This window comes from Oryctolagus cuniculus, chromosome 3 (assembly GCF_051225735.1).
Source record: "Oryctolagus cuniculus isolate XC-2025 breed Fujian yellow rabbit chromosome 3, ASM5122573v1, whole genome shotgun sequence".
Lineage (NCBI taxonomy): Eukaryota > Metazoa > Chordata > Mammalia > Lagomorpha > Leporidae > Oryctolagus > Oryctolagus cuniculus.
In genome coordinates this window covers 148923255-148942358 of record NC_142869.1, presented here as the reverse complement: position 1 = coordinate 148942358, position 19104 = coordinate 148923255, and the positions used below count along the sequence as shown (strand labels likewise).

At 36.8% G+C, this 19104-nt stretch overlaps 1 protein-coding gene across 1 annotated transcript in view; it reads left to right on the top strand.

Moving 5' to 3' along the window:
• Window positions 1-17981, top strand: part of PPP1R3A (protein phosphatase 1 regulatory subunit 3A) — a 39500-nt gene extending 21519 nt beyond the window's left edge. The window contains 3 exon segments of the mRNA NM_001082303.1: window positions 12875-12933; window positions 13033-13157; window positions 15097-17981. Of these exon segments, the coding sequence (NP_001075772.1) occupies window positions 12875-12933; window positions 13033-13157; window positions 15097-17454 (2542 nt within the window). The 3' untranslated portion in view covers window positions 17455-17981.
• The last annotated feature ends 1123 nt before the right edge of the window (window positions 17982-19104 follow it).

The window sequence follows — 19104 nt, the reverse complement described above, 5'->3', positions numbered from 1 at the left end:
TTAACAAAATTATGAAGAAAATAATGCCTGAAATTTAATATTCTTAAGGAAAAATTCACATGGCAATATTTTGAACATTTTTAGAAGATGGATAAGGCTTTTAGTGATTGCTTTGTAGGGTAGTTGTGGAGAAGAGGAAGTTAGACATTTGAGGGAGCAGCTTTTAGCTGGACAATCACTAGTTTCTTGTCACCAACCTGCTTCATGAGTGACATTACTTCCTTTAAGAAGTCAATCAAAATAAGGACTTTAGAACAATAAGTTTAAGAATTTTTCCCTATCTCTCATGTATATGCTTTAGTTTTTCCAGTATCCATCACTTAAAAGCATTTACATTTCTCTCTCAATAGAATATAATTGGCAGAATGTGGCAGAGGAATCCCTTAAACCGGGTTTATCTCTAAGTCTTCTTCCACTTAAAATTCATAAATTCTGCTTGTAATTACATTTTATTCCAAAGCAACCGACAGGTTTTTTTTTTTTTTTTTTTTTTTTTTTTTTTTTTTGGTTCAGACTTGGCTGTCCAAGATTCTGCTTACTTATGCACTAGATCCTTATAATTTCGTGCTTTGTTAGAAAGTACACATCTCTACAGAACTGCACATGGTACTTGATCCAATCATAGAATTAAATATAAAAAGTTTTTTTTACCCTGATTCCTTTAGGGTGAGCTTGAAAAAATGTCACCCACCCCTTTGACAAGACAAAGCAGATTTGGACCTCTACTGCTCAAGTACTTCTTGGTAGGAAATGAAGAGTCAGAACATGAAGACACTCTGGAAAAGAGACATGCCAGATAATTCACTGGGGTTGTATCTTTCAGTTGTGTTTTCCTCTGCTGTTGAAACTTCCTGCCTTAAGAAGGCAAAGTCCTATAATTTTCAATACATTTTCAAGTTTAAGCACCAAGGTTATGGGAACATATTCTGATTTAGAAACTAAAATGGAGAAGAGTTTTAGGAATATAGTAATTCAATCTAATGCAAAATGTAAACTAATCAATAAAACCATCTGGTCACCTAGATAATGGGATGTTCTTAGGGACTTGAAAGCTTGAAGAGTTCGCTACAGTTTACTGATGGAGTCTGTCATTTGCTATGGTTTGTGATTTTTACATTTTAACAGTAATTATGTAGTTTATAAATTAGAAATCATTTAATATATTTATTTATCTTCATCAGTTATGGATATTGGTAATGTTCTAATTGAAAAATTTTAGTTGGACATTAATAAAATAATGCGGAAATAAATCATTTCATAATGTATAATGGAAATGATATTATAACTCTGGCTCACCAATTATGCAGGTAACATTATGGTATTAAATTTGAGTTTACAATGCTGACTATGAAATTTTTGAGAATTTATCTTTAGCTATATTACAATTATGTTAACGTTGTTTCTATTGATCCTTCCAGCATTTATATCTTTTGAAAATAAACCAAGAATTCCAAATTAACTTTTTCTAAATTATATTCATAGAAAACATTTCTTAATTCTATAAATATATAACTCTGAAACTTGAAGGCATGTGTTTAATATCAAACTTGAAAAGAATGAATTGGTTCCAATTTGAGCAATAAAAGGTTTGATTAGTAGTGACTGCCTGGTGGAGTGAAAGAAGGGCCAAGGTATCTTAGCAAGGAAATTCTTTTATCTGTTATCAGTGCTGGAAAGGGAGGTCAGCAGGTGTGGATTGTACTTGTTCTCCTTAAGAAACCAGAGCCTTCCCTTTAAAGATAAGGAAAGGGATGCCCCCCCCCCCACACACAAATTGCCCCTTTCCTTGCCAGTTATCTGTCCCCAGACTCGCTACGGAAGAGGAACACAAAGCCATTTTAAAAATTCTGATGCTTTTCTCCTCAAGTTTATTTCTTGCTTCTTTCTGTGCCTGTTAATGATGCAGAACTGCATTCATTTCCCTCCTTTCTGGCATTATCATCAAGGAACCGAACTTGATGCATCTTTTCATCCTAAATTCTTTCTGCATAATGCCTTCAAATTTTTCCCACCTTAGATCCTTCTATTCACAATTAGACATTTATCTCAATTGCTTCTCTTATGATAATATATTTCTTTCCCGTATTTTGTTTTATTCGTGATCAAAAGAAGACTACTGGTACTTTAGCACCAAGGGAAAAAATATTAAACTGTCTAAGGTGGCTAACGTAATAACAAACTTTATCTCTCACTAAGAATAATTCTTGATTTTCTTCATTCAGTTTTTTAATGAATATGAAAGGTAAGAATGGTAGAATGCCATTTTTACTGGAAATATCAACATAACAGTTATTTCTTTCTTTCTTGGGGGATGGGAGAAGCAGATGAAAGAGATCAAATGAGACCACAGCTTTGAAAAATAGATACTGGTCTGAACTTGAGCAGTATAACATTTATGTTTTAAGTGTTTATCATAGGATGAGAGGTGATGACCAAGAATCCTAGTTAAGTCCGCTTTAGATAGTTCTGAGCACTTTCAGGTGGGATTAAAGAGACACAAATACAAAATACATGACTTATTTTGGAAATTATCCTTTTTATGCCAACATTTTGACTTCTCTTGGAGAGTTACATATTGCTGAGACAACTTAATCCTGCCATTCACCCTAACTGGTTGAATAATTCCCTCTCCTCAGACTTACATTTTGTGGAACAGGTTTCTGAAAGATTTTGTTTATATTTTAAGAGACATAAGGGGTTTTAACACAATGGCATAATAGGACTGTAGGAAAAATCATATAATTACTTATACTAAAAGCTAGTACATTTTGACAGTGTTAAAATTACCCATAACTCCAAAAGCAGAACTGCAACATATCCAGAAACTATAGTGATATTAACCTGGTGCCTAAATCCTGACACTGAATAAATCAGTTGAGTAATAAAAAAAAGTGTGATTTAACATTCCAGTGAACACTGTATTTGGAGCAGATACCTGTAAGTAAAAGTTTACTTTCTCTGAAAGTCAACTAATTTTGGGGTAGGAGGATGTTCTTCTGATAATAAGGGCATATTCAAAAAGGTTAAGCATGTATGTTACCAGGCACTGCAAATTTTACTCTTAAAATAACTTGTGAATTAGATTATGAGAGTGCCATAAATATTAAAATATAGGTATTTAGATAGATATAAAATATAGGTAATATAGCATGAGAGTTTGTTTCTGTGGTAATAAAGAACAAGTGATTGCCATGGTATTATTTAGTACCTTTCATTAATAATAATAATAACAGACATTATACACACTATGGCTTCAAAAATATGATTAATAATTGCTCAATATTTTGGAGAAAAATACAGCTTAGGGAAGTTAAATCTTGTCTGGCCCATATTAGTAATTGGCTTAGTAAGTGTGAAATAATGAAAGGACAGTTTTGCATCCTATTGTCTCTACTCTTTCTCATTGCAAATTAATTCTCAATGGAAGGAACACTGGCATGGTGACCAAGATAATTGAATCTAGTTATAACTTTGTTATTTGCTATCTTGTGTTACTTCTGCCATATTGTTAAACTGGGATTTAATCTTTTTGTCTATAAAATGATGGAATGCCACCAATCAATTATGAAGTTCCCTACAGATTCCCGATCTTTATGCATCACAGGAATTTGGCCTGAAGAGTAAACTTTCTGTAAGTTGCATGGGGTGCAAGTGTTAAAGAGTTTGTAGAACTCAAAATTCTGAACTAATAACAGCTGACTTGGAGACACAAATCGCTGTTTACTTAAGAGCTGATTAGATAGGTTAAAAATACCTTTAATTCCTATGCCATTAATGTTTCATCATTTTATTGTCTAAGGCATGTAAGATTGGTCTACTCTTCAATGCATTTTGTATTTTCTGAGTATGCCTAAGAAGCATAAAGAATTGTCTTATTTTGCACATAGATTTGCAGCTGCCTTAGCAGAATGGGGTGTAACTTGCTGAAAAGTCTGTGGCATAAAGCAGCACTTCTTGTGGTGGGCATTTCATGCAGCAGTTAAATTGTAGCATGGAATGCCTACATTCTATATAGGAACACCTGATTCTAGTCCTGGTTCCTCTGCTTCCAGTCCAGCTTCCTACTGATGTGCACCCTGGGAGATAGCAGATGGTGGCTCAAGTACCTGAGTCCCTGCCACCTATGTGGGAGAAGCAGATTGAACTTTTTTGCCTCTTGACTTCAGTGTGGTCCAGCCCTATCTGTAGGGGGCATCTCTCTCCATTTACTTCTCTCCATTTATCTGTCTCTCTGCTCTTGAAATAAGATGAAAATAACTAAAGTAATTAAATTTTATAAAGGAGCACTCTGTTCAACAATCTCAGAGTGTCAATATGCCTGTAGAGCTTTTTTTACACCTCCAATTAGACCAGAGTGTTTCCAAACACTACTGTACCTCAGCAAACTCTGAGGTTCCACTTAAAAACATAGATTCCAACTCTCTGCTCCATAGATGCTGATTCAGTGCAGCTATATTGAGGCCCCAGAAGCAGCATTTGTACTTTCCAGGTCATTTTCATGTAGGGGAACCATAACCACATTTTTAGAGACACTGATTGAATTTAAGTTTGTATCTCTGGAACTAGCTGACTGCCAATTGGTGTTGGGGATGACAGTCTTTCATTTTTTCTAAAGTATATTTTGAGTTATATGACATGTTTAGAATAATTTTTTTACTAGTATGGTATTTGCTTATGATGCCTAAGCTTGCAATTGCTGCTGTCCTTTTCTCTAGCTAGTGCCACTTCTTGTGGAGGCTTCAGCATAGAGGCCAAGTCCTCTTGAAAGCAAGTTCACCTCCCTCTGCACCTTGCTCAGCACATACTTATGCTGGGCATTTTGCTTTGTTTAAATGCTCACCTTCACAAGTAGACTGTGAGTGCCTCCAGGGAAGGAACTGTTTTTGATTACGATGATCTTGTGCAACATCTGGAAGTGTGTGGATACTCAAATATTTGTAAGATGATGACTCAGTGAATGAATGTGGATCGCTATACATTTAAAATTACTATTATGTTAAGTAAGCTTAACTTCTGGCTAAAACCTTTCACTTCATTCTGTGTTCAGCACATATTTATTTAGTGTCTCCTTTTGTTTATCACAAAATTTTCAGTATTTGGTCTCATTTCTTTGAAGAGGGGGTACATTTACCTCTAGTTGCAAAGATAATATAAGTCTTTGTGCAATGATAAATAATACAGTCATGATACAGATAAATGATGTGATCATGATACAGGTAATGATAAAATGATACAATCAGCAGTTTTCATTCATGAAGCACTGATTGTTATTTACCATTAGTCAAAGATCTTTGAAGCTTAACACATTCCCATCAGTGAAACTCATCTTCTTTTCTTTGTTCATTTTTCTAAATTCTTTCTCAAGTTATGACAGTTCCACCTTTTAAATTCTCAAATTAGAAGTGCTTGCATCATCCTTTATTTCTCCCCCATCATAAGTATTGTGTGAGATAGCAAAACGTGTTAAGTTCATACAAAAATAGCAGGAAGGGGCAATGTTGTGGTATAGCAGGTAAAGATGCTACCTGTGATGCCGACATCACATATAGGCGGCAGTTTGTGTTACATCTGCTCCTCTTCTGATCCAACTCCCTGTTCATGGCCTGGGAAAACCAGTAGAAGATGGCCCAATTACTTCAGCCCATGCCACCCATGTGGGAGACCTGGATGAAACTCCTGGCTCTTGGCTTTGGCTTGGCCCAGCCCTGTATGTTGCAGCCATTTGGGGAGTGAAACAGAGGATGGAAGATCTCTTTCTCTGTTTTTCCCTCTCTCTCTGTAACTGTCTTTCAAATAAATAAATAAATAAATATTTTTTAAAAAAATAGCAGGAAATAAGATAACTCGGTTTAGGACCAAGAAGTACATCTAAGGGAATGACTATTTCAACTGCCTATCATGCAGGGAGGGACAATCTGTGTAGCTAAATTCAATGGTCTTTATACACTCTAATACATTGGGGTCTATGTCAGTAGTGTGCAAATATGGCCTCACAGCAAAATCACTTAAAGAAATTCTTAGCATCAACATTCTCTATACTCCCTCCTTTTCTGCATGCACAGGTGTATTAATTAGGATTATAGGTAAGGTCAATGTTTCTGATATGAAAGTCAATTCTGGGAGCTATTGTTATATTGCAGTTATAGTCTTCATGTGAGAATGGGGAGCAGAGGTAGCAGGTCACTTGAACAATTAAGACACTTAGAGTTTCTATGTAGACTTGACTTCTGCTTCCTTAGAAATGTCCAAAATTAGTGTAAAATAGTCTGTCAAGAACTACTTAGAGTCAAGCTAAACAGAATGTGGATGAAGAGACAATTTATGTTTCCCAGTGAAGGATTAGGATAAAAACCAGAAACATCGGTATACTTTTATGCTCTAATAGCTAAGCATGTGTACTACAGATTAGGGAGGAAGGCTGAAAGAAGTGTCTACAAGGACACTTGAAAAGATTACCCATCTTGGACGACTTCAGAAACCACCCAGAGACTAATTCAAGATCTGATTTACTTGCAGAAGCCCTCAGTTGGCTACCAGACTTACCTCTCTCTGACCTGGGTCCTGGCAGCGGCAACAAAGCAGATTTCTAATTCTCACATATACCGCCAAGGTTAGGCAGAAGGAGGCAACTATGTACAAGAACTTGACAATAAATCCTATTGATACTACTTCAAAAGTTATACTTTGAATGTGCTTCCTCTCTTTCCTCATCATTGTCATCCTTAACCATCATCATTTTGTCCCTACAAGGTTGTAGGAGCTTGTGACCTACCCCTCCTGCTGCACTGTGGCTCTCTCATCAGACTCTCCTTCACCTAATTTCCAGAGATAGGTCCTCGAAAGTTAATCCAACTATTTCTCTCTCCCATTTAGCTGCCCTGCTCCACAGGTTAAAAAGTACCTAAAGAATTCAGCCCCATTTTGCTTGGTTTGCCAAACACTTTATAATCAGATCCAGACTAATTCCAGTCCTTCTCTTGACATTCCAAACCCTCTAAAAAATCCCATCATTCTTGGATGTGGGTTTCTTTTTTAACCTACTGTACCATGGCACAGTAGGTTAATGCTCCACCTGTGGGGCTGGCATCCCATATGGGCACTGGTTCTAGTCCCAACTGCCCTTCTTCCAATCCAGCTCTCTACTATGGCCTGTGAAAGCAGTGAAAGATGGTCCAAGTGCTTGAGTCCCTGCATCCCCATGGAAGACTGGGAAGAGGCACCTGGCTCCTGGATTCTTGTGCAGCTCTTGCTGTTGCTGCCATCTGGGGAGTGAACCAACAGAAGGAAGACCATTCTCTCTGTCTCTCCCACTCACTGTCTGTAACTCTACCTCTCAAATAAATAAATATAATCTTAAAAAGATAAAGAGAGAGAGAGAGAGAGAGAGAGAGAGAGAACCTTCTTTCTACTGGTTTACTCCTCAAATGGCTGCAATGGCTGGAGCTGGGCTGATCAGAAGCTAGGAGCCAGGAACTTCTTCCAGGTCTCCCATATAGGTGCAGGGGCCCAAGCATTTGGGCCATCTTCCACTGTTTTCCCTGGCACATTAGCAGACAGCTGGATTTGAAGTAGACTTGAACCAGCACTCACATGGGATGCTGGCACTGTGTTAGCCAAAGGGAAGACAGAAAAGACATTCCCTTGATTAAAAAAAAGATAAAGGAGAGATGAGAAGAATTAGAATGATCTTTCATTTATATCACAATCATACATAGTTTTGGTCCCTGTCATCATCAACCCTCAAGTTCTTCATTTTCCCTTTAAACTTTCTAATAGCATTTTATTAAATCTTCAAAACTAGGTGATCATTTATGTGACTGATATTTTCAATTTCAGGGTGGGATTTAATTTATGGACCTAATCTAGGACAGGGAACAATCCATTTCTTTTCTTTTTTTTTTAGAAAAAGACTTTATTTATTTGAGAGGTAGAGTTTCAGAGAGAGGGAGAGACAGAGAGAGAGGTCTTCCATCCGCTGGTTCACTCTGCAAATGGCTGCAACAGACAGGGCTGTGCCAGACCAAAGCCAGGAGCCAGGAGCTTCTTTTGGGTCTCTCATGCAGATGCAGGAGCCAAGTATTTTTGCCATCTTCTACTGCTTTCCAAGGGCATAGCAGAGACCTGGATAGGAAGAGAAGCAGCCAGGACTAAAACTGGTGCCCATATAGGATGCTGGCACCACAGGCAGAGGCTTAGCCCACTACGCCACATTGCCAGCCCTCCATTTATCTTCTTAATTCATATAAAACTTGAATTGAGCTAATTAGATATTTTTAATAATTTAATAAGCACCCATAAACAATTACTCAAAACAATAGCTGATTTCTATTCATTTTCTTTCCATCTTTCCAGATTCTTCTTCCCTAAATTGCCCCATCTGATGTAACTGTAATGTAGAAAATTAAGTGCTCTCTGTTTTTTTTTTTTTTTTTAAGATTTATTTATTTGGAAGGTGGAGATACAGAGAGAGAGAGACAGAGAAAGACAAAGAGAGAGAGAGAGAGAGGTATAATAATGCTGATTATACCGCTGTTTTACTTCCCCAATGGCTGCAACAGTCAGGGCTGGGCCAAGCCTAAGCCAGGAGGCAGGAGCTTCTTCTTTCAGATCTCCCATGTGGTTTCAAGGTCTCAAGAACTTGAGCCTTCCTCCACTGCCTTCTCAGGCACTTTAGCAGGGAGCTGGATCAGAAGTGGAGCAGCCGGGACTCTAACCAGTTTGGATTGCCAACATTGCAAGCAACAATTTTACCAGCTACGCCACAGCCCTAGCCCTGAGCTTTCTCTTAAAAAAATTTTATTTTATTATTTGAAAGGCAGGGAGAGAGAGTGACAGGAAGGAAGGAAGGAAGGAAGGAAGGAAGGAAGGAAGGAAGGAAGGAAGGAAGGAAGGAAGAGAGAGAGAGAAAGAGCAAGCGAGCCAACGCCGCAGCTCACTAGGCTAATCCTCCACCTTGTGGCGCCCACACACCGGGTTCTAGTCCTGGTCAGGGCACCGGATTCTGTCGCGGTTGCCCCTCTTCCAGGCCAGCTCTCTGCTGTGGCCAGGGAGTGCAGTGGAGGATGGCCCAAGTGCTTGGGCCCTGCACCCGCATGGGAGACCAAGAGAAGTACCTGGCTCCTGCCATCGGATCAGCGCGATGCGCCAGCTGCAGCGTGCCGGCCGCGGCGGCCATTGGAGGGTGAACCAACAGCAAAGGAAGACCTTTCTCTCTGTCTCTCTCTCTCACTGTCCACACTGCCTGTCAAAGAAAGAGAGAAAGAGAGAAAGAGAGAAAGAGAGAGAGGGAGGAAGGGAGGAAGGGAGGAAGGAAGGGAGGAAGGGAGGAAGGGAGGAAGGGAGGAAGGAAGGAAGGAAGGAAGGGAGGGAGAGATCTTCCATCTGCTGGTTCACTCTTCAAATGGCTGCAGTGGCCCAGTCATTTCCTGCTGAAGGCAGGATCCTGGAACTCCATCTGGGTCTCTCGTGTGGGTTTAGTGGTTCAAGTACTTGGACCATCATCTCCTTCTTTCCCATGTGCTTTAGAAGGGAGCTGTATTGGAAGTAATAAAACTAGGACTTTAAACCAGAACTCAAATATGGGATACCGGTATCACAAGCAGTGGCTTAACCAGTACACCACAATTCAGGCCCAATGCTCTTCTTTTTGTATACTTTTTATTATAGTCTTTGCATGCCTTTATATATACTTACATTTATATTACTTTAGTGGTTTTTAATTTAATTTAATACAATATTGCTAAGAGTTATCTATACTGTTGCGTATCTCTGTGGTATATTAACCTTGGGTGCTATGTAATATCCATGTTTGTGATATTCAAGTTTTGTATCCACTATTATGTTTATGGTCATTTCTTTATGTTCAAGATTTGAAGAGCTGATATTGATGCCAACATAAAAGTTCCTAGAACTATCTCAGTAGTATATGCAAGAATTTCATAGATCTATATACTCAATAGTAGATGTAGTGATCATTATAATTATATAAATATCAAATTTTAGGTGATTATTTCAGTCAAACTATTCTCTAAAAAGGTCTCCTCTATTTATTTTTCTACCAGCAATGTGAGAGAAAGCCTATGGGCCCCAAATCATCTCCAACTCTTGGTGTTGATAGGTAAAAAAATTTTAATTTTTATTTATTTGAGAGGAAGCGAGAGAGAGAACTCTCATCTGCAGTTTTACTTCTCAACTGCTCACAATAGCCAAGGCTGGGCCAGGCTGAAGCCAGCAGTGGGGAACTCAATTCCAGTCTCCCAAATGGATGACTGGAATCCAGTTACCTGAGCAATCTCTACTGTTTCTCGGGTTCTGCACTGGCAGGATGCTGGAATCAGGAGTCAGAGCTGGGTATCAAACCCAGGCACTCTGATACCAAAAACGCCGGTGTCTCCACCAATAGAACAAACAACTCTTGGTGGACTTTTTCATTTTTATCAAGTAAATGGATGCTGAAGGGTATTTCTTTGTAGTCCTGGTTTTCAGTTTTATGTTCTCTAATAATGCTGATTATACCCTTTAAATGTCTATTAGCCATTGGTGTTTTCTCTCCTAATGAAATGTTTGTGCTTTCTTACTGATTTCTAGTAATTCTAAAATAAATTCTTGATTCTTATTTGTGTTGGTATTTTTGTGCAGTGCAAACATCTTTTCCAGGTTTTTTTTTTTTTTTTAAGATTTATTTATTTTACTTGAAAGTTAGAGTTACACACAGAGAGAGAAGGAGAGGCAGAGAGAGAGTCTTCCATTCACTGGTTCACTCCCCAATTGGCCACAACGGCCGGAGCTGAGCTAATCTGAAGCCAGGAGCCAGAAGCCTCTTCCGGGTCTCCCACATATGTGCAGGGGCCCAAGGGCTTGGGCCATCTACTGCTTTCCCAGGCCATAGCATAGAGCTGGATTTGGAAGTGGAGCAACCAGGACTAGACTCTCTTTAGAACTATATTTTCATAATTTGTTAAAATGTTTTTGGACTTTTGATTAGAATTAAGCTGAGTCTGTTGACCAATGTAGGAGAGAATTGGGATCTTCATACTTCTTCTACTATCTATGAAAATGGTATATTTCTTTTTTTCTAGATATTCTTTAATATTTCTTGATACAATTTTTATTCTCTTCCCTGTAAAAATCTTAAACATTTCCTATTAGTTTTTGCTCATAGGTATTTGATTTAAGATTTTAATTTCATTTATTTCTACCTTTTTTCCTTTTATTTACCCCTGAACCTAAAGTTGCCACCTGCATTTCTGAATTACAAGTTTTTGTAAGATGCTGCCATAATGAAGCACAATCAGGCAAATAATCTTTTGTTCTCTTAGTGAGTTTAAAAAAGCAGGCTCCTGTCCTTTAGACTTAATCATTTATAAAATTTAAAGTATTCTAGAAAGTTGAATTAGAGAAATGATTGACAACATTTTGATTAGATAAAAACAGAAGACTAAATGCCTGTGATCTTTTTCTCTACAAATGAGATTTGTAGCATTTTTATGGGAACAAAGAGGAAGCAGGGACAATTAAGTGTTCTAAAATTATTTGTATATTTTAAACACATAGATATTATGTACATGGAAAAGGAAAGATGCGCCAACTTGCATGTAAATTTCATAAAGTAAATCTCAGCATAAAAATAAATCTTTCCATACCAATTGACTTCATTAAATAGCATGGGCTTATAGATTAAGTCAGTACTAATTATGCAGACATTTTCTAATGAAATTATGCTTATATATTCATAGGAACATTATTTTCATTTATAGGTCCATTAAAGTTACCAAATATTTTCATAGTAAAGTTAAAAGTAAGCATCATAAATAAACACAGAATTGAATTATCTGCTTACATAGTCAATATGGAAGAAATTGTGCATGATTTATTTAAATAAAATTAATATTTTGGGGATCAAAATCTGCTGTATATTAAATACTAGATCATGACAAGATTATCAGTCATTGCCAACTTTCCAGGTTTCCTTTGTTGCAGAAAAATCACTGAGAAAGGTCACTAGAAGAAAATTCAGCAGAGATGGTACAAGTGGATGTTAATATTGGGCCAAATATTTCTGATAAGTTGACTTGTGATGTAACTCTACACACAGTGTTTTCTTTTCCCCACTAACAACATTTTTCACCCTAAGTGTCCTGTTCAAATCTACATTCTTGGGACTCCACAAATACACTTGCAAATGGATTACATTTGTCAGGAAATGGTATTTATCTTTTTCAATCACTATGCAGAATATGCTAGAAAAAGGGATGTAAGTTGAATCATTTCAAAGAAAATATATGCTTGCATATGAGAGATCTGAAGTCTTGGTTATAAAATTGGCCTGTGGCAATACATATATAAAGTCTTTAACTGAATACAAATTTAGCTGCCTTTCAGGTTTTAGTTAACTTGATTTTTTTTCTTCCATTTCTGGAGAGAAAGTTAATGTCATGTCAGTTCAACTGAAATAATTTTGATTAAAATGAAGCAAAAAATTAATAATTGAAATATTAGAAATTTCCACAACCATAAGTGGACTCTCAGTTCATACTGTTCTCATTTGCAAAGATGAAAATCATGAATGAGAAAATAATGTATATTTACATGTATTTTTACTTTAGCTTCATAAGTTACAACATAAACAGCATAACCCTTTTTAGAAATATGGAATTTTGTGAATTACTTTAAAATTTTTTCTATGGTTGATAGTTGTTGCAAATTCTGAAAGACAAATTTTGCTTAAAATATACAATATAATGGAAGAAAATAAGGGGAATGTTGTATATGTTTATTTGATTTGTTATAGACTTGAATTCCCCCCTTTATAAAAGTACTTAAGACATTTAGTTCCAAAAGAAATATGTATAAGGTTTTGTTTTCATTTTAACAGTAAGGAAGAATCATCAGAAACATCAGAAGAAAATAACTTTGAAAATTCAAAGATTGCAGGTAGTATTTCTTATTTTATTTTTAAATAAAATTTGTCTCTTTTGTTAAATCCTACAATGAAAATAATCTTACATGGGAACAATTATATTAACCTTACAGATACCTATATCCCAACAATTGTTTGTTCTCATGAGGAAAAGGAAGACTTGAAAAGCAGTTATCAAAATGTAAAAGATGTAAACACGGAACATGATGAACATAATGAAAAAGAATTAGAGTTGATGGTAAGTGTTCTGGTTGCCACGGTATTAGAGAAGACGAATCCATTTAAGCTTCAAAGATGCTGCAATGCCTGTCTTTCAATAGCTCCAACTAATATAATTTGCAAATGTGAAAGCACAGCGTATTCTGTCCTTGCATCTCCAGCTTGATCAACAAGCCACTTTGATTTCAGTATGTTGCTTCTGGTCTCTGCAGTGGTAAATTAATGGCATTCATTTCTTATCTCTTTACCAGCGGCTCTGAGTAATAGTTTGTAGGAATTGCAGGAGAGGTAGCCATACCCTGATGTGCATTTCTAATCTTTGTGACAACTGTACACTTAGCATAAACTCGTTTGTAAAATGAGAGAGTTGGGATTCGATGAGTGTTAGGGTCCTGTCCAACTCTGCAAGTCTATAATTCTTGTATTTAGCAGCAACATTTAAAAAAAAAAAACTGACATCCATCCTTGTAAGAATGCCAAAGTTCTATATTATTGCAAAGTATTAAATTACCAAGTGCAAAGAAAATAGTCTGTGCTGTAATTTTTAAACAGGAAACAATTCAGTACTGTACAATTTAATTTTAAATTTGTTATCATAAATTTCACATTTGTTGAACATAACAATCTATTTTGAATTTTGGGTGGAGTGGTTTAGATAGCATTTTTATCACAAAAGAAGAAATAAGAGTAAATGAGTCACATAATGCAATTTATCCTTTTCTGTATTTGACTGGAGTTCATATCATTGGGATACATGGATTCATAATCATCTAAGATTAAAATGGCATTTGCCTCTTCAAATGTCAATGCTGAAACAGAAAAGAAATAAAGCTCATCTCCTTCCCCACAGATTCTACCTTTTCTATAGTGATATGGTAGCTGCATCACTACAGTATGCAATTTACTTTGCTCCAACTTTAAGAAACTACAAAGTTGTCACCCATTGTGAGAATTCTCACCGGCTGAAAGTTAAAATCGCCATTTTTTTTTAAAAAAAACACAGAATATAATGAAAGGGCCCAGAAAAATCACATACTTCACCAATACACCTCATTACAGTGAGCAGGCTCAAATATAAAAGTTTGTTTAGAAGTTACTGAGATTGTACGTCCAATAAATGAATAGGGAACTATAATTTAGATGCTAATTTGCTCCACACTGACATTAATGCATAAAACAATGAAGTTCTGTAATAGATGGAAATACAACCAAATCTGTGGAACCCACAGGCATTGGCTTACAAGACAGCTGTGCAGTTGACAAGTAACATGAGCCTTATGTGAGAAGAAGGGGAAAACGTAAGATTTGCATATAATTATTGAGATCATGCAAATGTCAGTTATGAGGAGAAAAAAAAAAAACACAGGCATCTCACTGTTAAATCCTGACAGTTGGCATCACTGAAGAGCTCAAATACATTTGAGTACCAGTTGGCAGAGGGTCATTAAAACAGAATTTGCAGAGACATTAACTCCCTCACTTTTCTTTGAGTGACGTTTTGCTATTAATAGTTTGCAGAGGCTTTGCAGAAAACATATTAATAAGAGAAACTGTAATGGGGGCACCTACAGCAAGTGTAAATGCAGCAAGGGGCACCCAGGAAGCTGCTCTCTAATTGATTAGCATGGAGCTATCAATGTGTATATCCAAAGTGAAGAGAAAGTGCAATGACAAGCAAGAATGGTTGAATAATACAATGTGATATTTGGAGCTGGAGGGAGAGTGATTAATTTGGGCCCCTTTTCTTACTAATCTCATTCTCAAGTCACAGCTTACAAGGATCCCCCCAAAACATCTGGCTTCCAGAGTTTGTGTGAAATCCACAAAATGAAATGAGTCAAGGAAATCTATCAGCTAATTATCTAGCCAAGTTAATGAAACCTATCTAATTCATTTTGTATATATAGAAAAGATCCTATGGTCATTATTTGTTGTTGTTGTTGTTTTTATTCCAAAAGATAAATCAACGCTTAATAAGAACTAGATGTGCTGCTTCTGAATATGGAAAGAACACATTGTCATCAGATCCATCCAATATTCCAAATAAACCTGAGGAGTTACAGAAGAACCAAAGCCACAGTGAAGCATGCACTGACTTGTCCCAAAGGCTTTTGTCTCCAGGTTCATCAGCAGAAAGTTCCTTAAAGGGAGATTTTTACCACACTGAAAAATATTCCTCAGGAAATGAGTCCAGTCATCAGCCTTCAGATATGGGAGAAATCAAACCCTCATTGGGAGGTAGTACCAGTGATGGATCAGTGCAATTACACATCAGCAGTAAAGAAATCCTGGATGATAACGCTAATCCAGCCCATGGGAGTGGCAGAGGGGAAATATCTTGCTCCTTCCCAGGTCAACTTAAGGCAAGTAACCTAAATAAAAAGTATGAAGGAGGGGCTGAGAACAGTGAAATGAAAGATTGCGAATGTTTACCAAGAGATGTCCACTTGAAAGCATCGGACTATTTCAAAAAATCAACAGAAAACAGACCCTCCGAGGAAGATTATGGGACTAGTAAGGATAATAAGGAAAAAAGAATACAGTTAGATGTTGATGAAAAAACAAGCAAAAATTTTCGATCAATCTTCTATGACCAAGAAAGAAATGTAGGCCACCTTGAAATAACTGTGGAAGGGATTGAAGCCAGTGACAGAGACTTAACTTCTCTGCCAACCAAAGATACCACAATTCCAACTTGGGCAATCATGGAAGATACATTTCACTCATCAAGGACACCTTTAGGTAGGGAAGAAGCTGTGTTAACAACCCCAGAACATGATCTCTCTTCTAGTGAAGGCACTATTTTAGGAGGGCTAACTGGAGGGGTTTGTTCACCAAGAAATGGAAATGTTTTGAAGAATGATTATCTTTTCCAAGTTGAAAAAAGAAAATCCGGTTGGATTAATCCTGAAGATCAGAATAAGGACACACAGCATCAACAAAGTTGGAATGTTCTGGAAAGTCAGGAAAAAGCAAGAGGGAGTAAGACAAATATAGCAGAGCAGATCAAAGAACAAGTAGACTGTGAAGACATGTGGGAAAAAAGAGATAACACAGGGAGTTTGAAAGCTACTCCTGCTGAAGCATTGTTTACCTGCCAAGAAGCAGAGCACTGTGAACTGTCTCCTCTAGCTGATCATGGTATTCCTGGGAAAGCAGAAGCAGGTACAGCTTATATAATTAAGACAACATCAGAAACTACCCCAGAAAGCATGTCTGCTGGAGAAAAAGCGATAATTGCTAAGCTACCTCAAGAGACAGTGCGAAGTGACAGGCCCATGGAGGTAAAGGAAACAGCGTTTGATCCACACGAAGGGAGAAATGATGATTCACATTATACCCTTTGTCAAGGAGACACAGTCGGTGTAATCGATGACAACGGTGTTGAAAAGGAATCCCATTTAGATATTTGTAATGCTCGTCTAGATGAAATGCGGAAGGAGGAAGCCATGTCTATGCACAGCCCTGGGAAGATGCGTGACGGGGAGAAACTCGGCATTGGAAACATCACATCTGTAGAAGAATCCTCACAGGTCATTGCAAATAATGAAAAAGCAACTTCAAGGCTGGATTTACATTTGGAAATGCCATCAGCAGATAAAAAAATATTTCCAGAAAATAGAGATCTTGGGCAGGTTCAAGAATTATCAAAGAAAACCGACATAGATAACACTGTTCACTCTGCCTTTAACTCAGACACAAACAGAGCTTCTCGGGATGACTCTCTTCTTTCCAGTCACCATACAGAAACTTCAATGCTGTCTTGTGAACAGGCAAATGCTGTAAAGAATACAGTTACTACCACTGCTCTCCAGACTTCTGCTACTGAGTCAGAATATAATTGTAGTCCAACAAGGGAAACTCAGGGTCAACCTGCATCTAAACCTGAAGAAGTTTCCAGAGGTTCAAGAAGAGTGACATCAGAGACTAGGAAAGAAAAATGCGTAGGCCAGATGTTCCAGTCAGGAGAATGCAATGTGGAAATGTCGCAAGGGCCAATGATTTTAGTCAGTGAATCTCGTGAGAACGTAGAAAGGGAAAGGCATGAAAATGAAGGACTGATTAACTCAGGTGACAAGGAATTTGAGAGCTCTGCTTCTTCTAGTCTGCCTGTGCAGGAAACTCAAGATCAAAGCAATGAATCTCTTCTTTCAAAATACACCAACTCTAAAATACCTTATTTCCTTTTGTTTCTGATGTTTCTTGTAACCGTCTACCACTATGACCTCATGATAGGCTTGGCATTCTACCTTTTCTCATTGTATTGGCTATACTGGGAAGAGGGCAGACAAAAAGAGTCTGTCAAAAAGAAGTAACCTCAGCACTATTATTATTAAAAGATAAGCTGTTTAGCTCCAAACATTTGGATTGGTGAAGGAGACTATTCATTGTTCAAAGAACCAGTGCAGTTTTTCTCTTGAAGGATCATTTAAAAAGGAATGCCTATGAAGTTTGCTCCTTCATATAAGTAATTATTCTATATAGGACCATTATGTTTGGATCATTAAATACCTATATGAATATGAGATCTGAAGCACGTCAAGTTGAAATTAGGTACAGCTGTTGCTCCTTAGCAGGCTATGAAGTTGCAATGCTTCACGTCTCTTCACTACTTAAAGTGCTATTTCTTGTGTTCATTTCTTTTGCAGTAAAGCTTCATTTTTTTCCCCCGAGCACATCTTTCCCTCTATGGTTTTTAAAAATAGATAAAACATGGACAATGGCAGAAGATTTTCTTCCTTTTTTTTTGTCTTTTAGGATTGACAATGAAATTTTCATCTACCACTGTATCATTTATTAGCACATAATGATAGATCAACTATTTCAACTCATATTTCATAGTAAGAGAACACCCATATATATTGAAAAGCTTAAATTTAAAGAAACATTATGTTCTGTTGAATAATAGTTTACATACACACACCCCTTATACCTCTTTGTACCTACAAAGTCAGGGCATTCAGAGGTCAAATCCAACAAAGACTGAAACAATAGGGAGATTATCTTTCAGTTCTACAAAATCTTGTGGGTGGTCTATCTTGAAGCAATGTTTTTGTCTTCTAAAGGAAGACTTAGCAGGCTGAACAATTTCAGTGGCAACTATTATTCAGAGTTGGAAATTTAAAAGTTCCACAAGCATTGTTTCAGAATGAATCTGTACTTATAAAACATAAGGTATTAATCATAATAGCTTTAAAACTTTTCCAAATGCACTATTTGTTCTGTGTGGTAGTATTTTTGTCTTCAGAAAAATTTTCAATTTTTTCTTGCTGTAAAACAATGAATTATATCCCAAGGTATATTTAGAAAACACATATTTAGTCTTTGGTGATATTCATTATATAATTATCAGGTTGTTAGTTGATAACTTAAATTTTAAGTAGGCAGATAGGAGTATGTGAAAATCTACTGAAGAAAAAAATGAAATACCCAGTGTAACAGTGTCATAGGAAGCCATTAATAAATATGGCTAAATGTGTGAAATGATGGCATTTATCATTTCAGTTAAGTAGAAATGGTGTAAGGATTAGCATGCAATTTATTTCAACAGCTATTTATCGCATAATTACTGTATGTGAAATGCTGTGCTTTGTTTTATGGGAGAGCACTTTCTTTGATACTCTGCATAGCTACTCCTAGGATTAGGCACGAAATATGGTAACCTGTAAAGTTTAGCATAGGTTTGTAATGTGATGCTTTTGGCTACGCTGGGAGCATGGATGAAGGTCATACAAAGAAGCCTATTTGGACAATTGTTTGTGTTTTTTTTTTTTTTTTTTTTTTTTTTTTTTTTTTTTTTTAACATTAACTTCCTTCCTAGAATAGGCAACATTGACCTTCAGAGAGAATAAGCTATCTGTTTATTTATCTGTAAAGGTAAATTCAGTGAGCAAAAATTTGCCTATAGATCCTCCACATTTAGGAAATATACATTCATGACTAAACAAACATGCAACATTCAAACT